Raw genomic sequence first — 6,000 nt, 5'->3', positions numbered from 1 at the left:
TTCAGAATTACTTTCACGTATTAAAATTTTTTTCAAAAAGCCTTTTCAAAATATTTTAACATTGAGTATTTTAAAAATGTTTGTTGAAGGAGTAAATTAACTAACTCTTGAAACTTTATTACTGAGTTAACCAAAAATGTTTACCAAATTTCAGTTAACTATTCTGTTCTGCAGAAGTGAGTTTACTACCATAACAAAACTGCAAATACACCTTGCTACTGGCAGAACTATCGCTAGAGTGTGATAGAATTTCATGATTGGTGAGGGTACATATTTGTGGGTTATGCCTTGCTTTCAACTGGAGACAGTAATAATTCTTGGAGGTGAAAAGAGGCCGCTCTACGTATGTAGAGAATGAGAAAAAAATACACCACAGGCCGTAACAATTCCCGCACCCTCACCCTGTCACCTAGTTGGGTGGGATTGCCTTTTCATTCTATATTCTCTCAAGCTTCTTGTAATTTTTGTTTTTGGATGTGAAAGGGATGTGACTTGGCACCTGACTCCCTCTTGGTCAGCAGGGCTACAACTCTTCTGGATTTTTCTGTTCTCAATGCTCTGTGGATATCTATGTTTGAAGAGGACCAACTTTCCCCAGATGACTTTTTAAGGCAATCTTATGACCCACTGTATCCCTCCTGGGATCTATTTAACCTACATAAAAACATAGGCCAGGCCTAAACAATGTGCCTAGGTACCAGGTTAAACCCCCACAGGGCTATTCTTAACTACTGACTGGGAACATGTTTAATCCTGATATAGAGAAAAGACTCACTATAGATCTCATTGCTGTCCATGATACATTATAAAACTTATCTATATAAATTAGGTTTAAGACAAGCCTGAGCAGCAAATGATGTCAAGAGTAAAAGTTGAGGTTCTTTTCATATTAAAATAAAAAGACCATTACAACTTTTTTTCTTTCTTGTAAATGTTTTATTTATCCTTTGTTTTGGGGGAGGTGTGGGGTGGGGTAGTCTTGCCTTTAATCAATGCCTTGTACAGGGTCAAAATCTGTGGGCACCGTATGTTGAGGATATCTGAGCCCCAAGGGATATTCATTTTCTTACTGGCCTTTGATAATGCTATTTGTTTTACTTGAAAGATAGAGACTGGGCCTAATCCTGCTGGGATTCCCATTAGTGGCCTTAGTAGGCAGAGATGTTTCAAAGCTGCTGTTTAAATGGCAAAACCACTTATCTTAATTGGATATTGCTTGCTATAAAGTGTATCTCTTTGGTTTCATTAAAATCTGAATTATAAATTCGTTGTATAGTAGGTTAGTTTTAAAGTTTGGCTTTAAAATTAATCTTTAATGTTTGAGAAATGCCTTTGTGACTTTTGCAATGCAGCTAGCTCAAGCTGTTTTTAAAATGTCAAGTTAAAAGGCATGGGCCTTAGTGCTCAGCTGCTTAAAGATGAACAGCCTCAGAGGAGCCCCACAATAAACACACACACACACACACTCTCCATAGTTTCCTGGCATAAAATATAAAATAAGGAGCACAATAAAGGTTTGTTGTATAGATTTTGAGAAACCAGCACTCCTCAAAATAGCAGACTAAGCAATGTAGTTTTTGCTAATAGCCCTTGCTGCACAGCAAGTGCCTACTGCTGATGAATATTCTGATAAAAATAGCTTCCGAAGGAAAGAAATAGACCATCTATTTTATTAACATGGCTACCTTGCTAAAATATTTTATGAAACCAAAAGCTTGGGGTGATGATTCATTCTTAATAGTAGTCTTTTTAAAAGACCATGTCATAGTTGGAAAAACAAAAAAAAAATCTGGGTAGCAGGGTTTGTTTGCGTTTACTGGTTTGTTAGGTTATCTATTCTCACCTCTAACTTAAGGTATTGTCTGAAAACAAAGCCATGCAGTATTGCTTAGGTAACTTAACATACTTTCTGGTTTCTAAACCAGTGATTCACCTGTCCCCTGCCTCCACACCACTAGCAAGAATATTATACTACCATAAAAAGCATCTCCTATTACCCCACTCCAAATGATAGATCTTTAAAAGGCATAGTTTCTGTTTTTTTTAATGTTTACCATCTGGACCTTTTTCCTCTTGAAAAACTTTGGATTTATTGTTTTGAAAGATATGAGCTGGAATACTGCAACGTGAGGTGGTATACTGCAATTCATTTTTTCTTCTTCCCGAGTTGTTTCTGAAAACATGCATTCATTTAGATTTCTATGTGTGATGACACAGCAGTCACTTTAACAGAAGCTCAGTACACTTTTCGGTTAAGATACTCTATGCCAAATATCTGTGATATAATCAGTGCTTTGGGGATTCTAAATGTACTTAAAAACGATGGCCAATTCATGATCCATAGCTCCTCATATCCAAAATTCTGAGATTGAAAATGTAATTTGATAAAGCTGCTACATTTGAGTGCAATAAAACAACTCTCTTAAATTTGGAATTAAAAATTTTTAATTTAGAATTCCTCTATTTCCAAAAAGGATTTAAAGCAGATAATATTAGACTGGTATTAGGTCCTTTCAAATGTTGCAGAATAGAGCATCTTCACTATTTAAAAGTACAAAATGAATTTTGCAAAGCATAAATATTGTGTTACAACATGGTGGCAAAGCTCTACCAAACATATTCTCTCATCTTCAGTATGTAAGCTATTCAGTATGCTGGGCAAAACACTAAAAGCAACTATAATAATTAAGGGAACATCTCACTCTAGGCAAAAGTGCTTACTATTCAAAAGAAAATTATTTTATATCCGATAAGGTTTTATGTTCTTCAACTGAAGAGTAGTAAAAATAATTTCGTAAATCAGATTTTCCTCAAGATCTTTCTGGAAAAAAACACATCTTTTACAAACCTGAAAGTCACTAAACGAAATCATTTACCCTTTAATGTATTGGTGAAATTATGAAATATCGTTACAGTTTATACTTAAGCAATAAAGTAGTGGGAAGGGTATGATTCATCGATAAATGAACGCCGCAGATGCCTTAAAGCTGTTTAGAAGAAACGATGCTACAGCTCTGAAGCGCGTAATTTCCTAACACTGCTAACCTACAGACACCCTTGAGGTGGTCCCATTGAAATACATGGCTTATATTTTCTTCCAGGAGTGTACATCAACCACATCGAGGAATAATAATCATCTTTAGCCTAACTATTTAAATATTTGAGACTAAGAAATTATTTGATGTAGCTAAAAAATTCTCTTGCTATAATTTTGGCCCAGTCCTTTAGCTTATGATACTCATACTCTTTAACGCCAGACACTTGATTACTAAACTAGGCGGATATACGTCCAACAAAATGTCCGCAGAACCGTTAAGAAAAACTAATACCAGGCCAGCTTTAAGTAACGCATAAATGGCCTTCACTGTCCTTTGAGCCAATTATTTAATACCCGAAAAGAATGCTGGTTCTAGTTAGAACGCGCGCGTCAGGTTCTCCAAACGTCAAAATAGCGTGTGTAAAGACAGGGATTTAAAAATCCATTTCATTCCCCCACCCCCTCCCCCGCCCCGGGGATGTAAGAAACCACCTACTATATGAAACTAGGCGGGGGAAGAGTGCTGCAGCGAGCTGCCAAGAGAAAGCTCTGCAGGGAGGCCGTTTTCCTGAGTCACGGGGAAGGCGGGAGGCTGGGCCCATGTGCCACGCCACGTCCTCTTCCTAAGGGACCCAGTTTAAATAGGCTAGTGCCAAAAGGGAAGGGAGCAGCACCCGTAATTCCTCAAGGTGGACCAACCGCCACCTCGTTCCCAAGAGGGCCGTATTTCCCTAGAGACCACTCTCCATTCCGGTAGCAATCAGCCGACCCTTCCCCACCAGCATCACGTGCACCCGGAAGTACGTGGGAGGTACCCAAACCGCCCACGGAAGTGACGTCGATTACCCTGAGTCGCATGATGTGGCAAAATGCAAAAAAAGGGGGGGAGGAATTGGAGGCTGAGGAAAGTGATGGGTCCAAAAAAGTAGTCCCCTCGGTTCCTCTATCCTTGTATCTTGACAGTAAGTGAGGAACTTGGCGCCGTGTGCCTCGAATTCCTGCGCCCGGTAGTGCCGCGGCACTATGTGGAAGGGTACATAAGGAGGAGGGAGTGAGTTGACTGGGCGGAGTTCTGTCGCCAGGATCCTTCCGCAGGGCTTAGCCGTTTCCGGAGTCTGCGCTGCGCCCGGTTCCGCCATTGCGGCTCTCCCGGCCTCTGGAACCTACGCCCCCGATCCTAGCTCTTTCGTCTGCCTGCCAGTTTCTTGCGTCCCCGGAGACTATCCTGCTGAGCCCGGTCTCCCCCTCCCCCTTCTCCTCTCCTTTGGAGAGCCCGGGCGGCCTCTGCCCTACAGCCCGAGTGACAGGAGGAGACCACATACCCGACAGCGCCATGGCCCAGATTCTGCCAATTCGTTTTCAGGAGCATCTCCAGGTGCGGCTGGTCCCGGGCTGGTAAGGGCTGCAGAGAGGGTGGTAGAAAGGAAGGAAGAAGCTGGAGTCTGAGCCTTAGGAGAAAGAGCAGGGTCGGGGGTGAGGATGGGGGTGGGGGTGTCGGAGCATGGAGTAAATGGAGGAGGGGACGCTATCTTGGAAAGCTTAAAGGTTTTAAGAAATGACCTGGGATTTGGATGGAAAGGACAAGAGTCGGGGTGCAAAGGGTGGTGAGGCCAGGCCTGGGTCCGAGAGCCTGTCTACCTTGCTTCCTCAATGACAAGAACTGCGTGTACCAACACCCCCACCCCCTGCCTCGCTTTTTTCAGTTCATTCATTTGGGTAAGGGGAGTGGGGGAGATTCTCCCGCGTTATTCCGGTAGCAATGATTGTCATCACTTTCTGGGATAGTGCAGTGCTGTCACCTTCCATTGCTCTTCTTCCTTTCCCCCATGGTGTCTGCACCCTGGAGCTGTGGGGCGGGTGGTTTAGGGAGGAACAACATTTTTTCTTCCTCCCTTTGCGGCTCTCAACTGGGAAAGGCACGTTCTCCTGGGGGTCGGAGAGAAGGCGGCTTGTCTTTTGCCCTCCCGGAGACAGTAGGAACAGAAGGTCACAGAAGGAATAGAATGTGGGAACGTATTTCTCAGGGCGGTGTCCATCTCAGAGTGCCTAGGTGAATTTTGCCTTTTTTCCCTTTCTCGTTTTCTCTAGGTGAGGTATGGCTCTTAAGCCCACTTTGGTTTTAGGAAGTTAGGAGTTATCTAGAGGTTATTTTGAGGTCTGCTGGATTTTAGCAGATAGTTTGGGCTTGCCATGAATGCCTCCTTCAGGATTGCTTGGAATTGAACAGAGCCCTGGGGATAGAATACACCTGCTTCAAGATATCCTGGGTCTGTAATTGACTTCCTTTTAGTAGGTTACAGAGTTCTTCCTGACTATGTCTTATCGTGGAGGCCACATAATGTTGTCTTCTGGCAACATGCCCATGGCAGTGGAGGCAGGTGATCCTTGGCGGGCTTGACTGAATTAAGCCTCTTCGTAGCTTTTGATTTCCTGGTTCACCAATCCTACTTCTCCCTGGTTCATTTTGGCTGAAATAATTCATTCATATGAACTTGCTGTCTTCCCACTTACCCCATTAAAGAAGCCTGCCTCAGGTTAGTCTTCTGAAGAAAGGCCAGTTTGATAGTGATAAAAGAAACAGTGGTATGGAACAGGACACTAATATTAGTAAACTGTTCAACACTTTTCCACTGAAGGCTGTTTTATTTATTTTCCCTCATTATACATAAAGAATCCTTGTTAATAAAAGGTTTACTTTTCAGGCTATGAGTAATGTCATTTCATATTTCTTTACAGGTATTATCACTTTCTTGCATCAGCAAACAGTTTTTTTCCACTAAAACTTGAAATGTAATGAACAATAAAATTTTACCCATAAAATGAATTAATGCACTTCAGTCATCTATAGCTTGCAAATAACTCATCTGAGGTAGTGGAATGTACATTGGTAATAAAACTGCTATTTTACAAAAGATGATAAAAATATTAAGTGACAGAATGTACTTGGAAAAGTTGTTTTTCAT

The 6,000-nt window shown here is 41.8% G+C and overlaps 1 protein-coding gene across 2 annotated transcripts in view; it reads left to right on the top strand.

Moving 5' to 3' along the window:
- Positions 1 to 4,085: 4,085 nt before the first annotated feature.
- CLTC (clathrin heavy chain) overlaps positions 4,086 to 6,000 on the top strand; it is a 76,826-nt gene continuing 74,911 nt past the window's right edge. The window contains exon 1 of one of the 2 annotated variants that reach the window (XM_037808279.1): positions 4,086 to 4,412. In XM_037808279.1, coding sequence (XP_037664207.1) covers positions 4,371 to 4,412 — 42 coding nt within the window. In that variant the 5' untranslated portion in view covers positions 4,086 to 4,370. The remainder of the gene's footprint in view (positions 4,413 to 6,000) is intronic. The other variant, XM_037808280.1, reaches the window with a different exon arrangement.

This window comes from Choloepus didactylus, chromosome 18 (assembly GCF_015220235.1).
Source record: "Choloepus didactylus isolate mChoDid1 chromosome 18, mChoDid1.pri, whole genome shotgun sequence".
NCBI lineage: Eukaryota > Metazoa > Chordata > Mammalia > Pilosa > Megalonychidae > Choloepus > Choloepus didactylus.
Note: the sequence above shows the minus strand (reverse complement) of the source record. Positions and strands in the feature narration are given on the sequence as shown.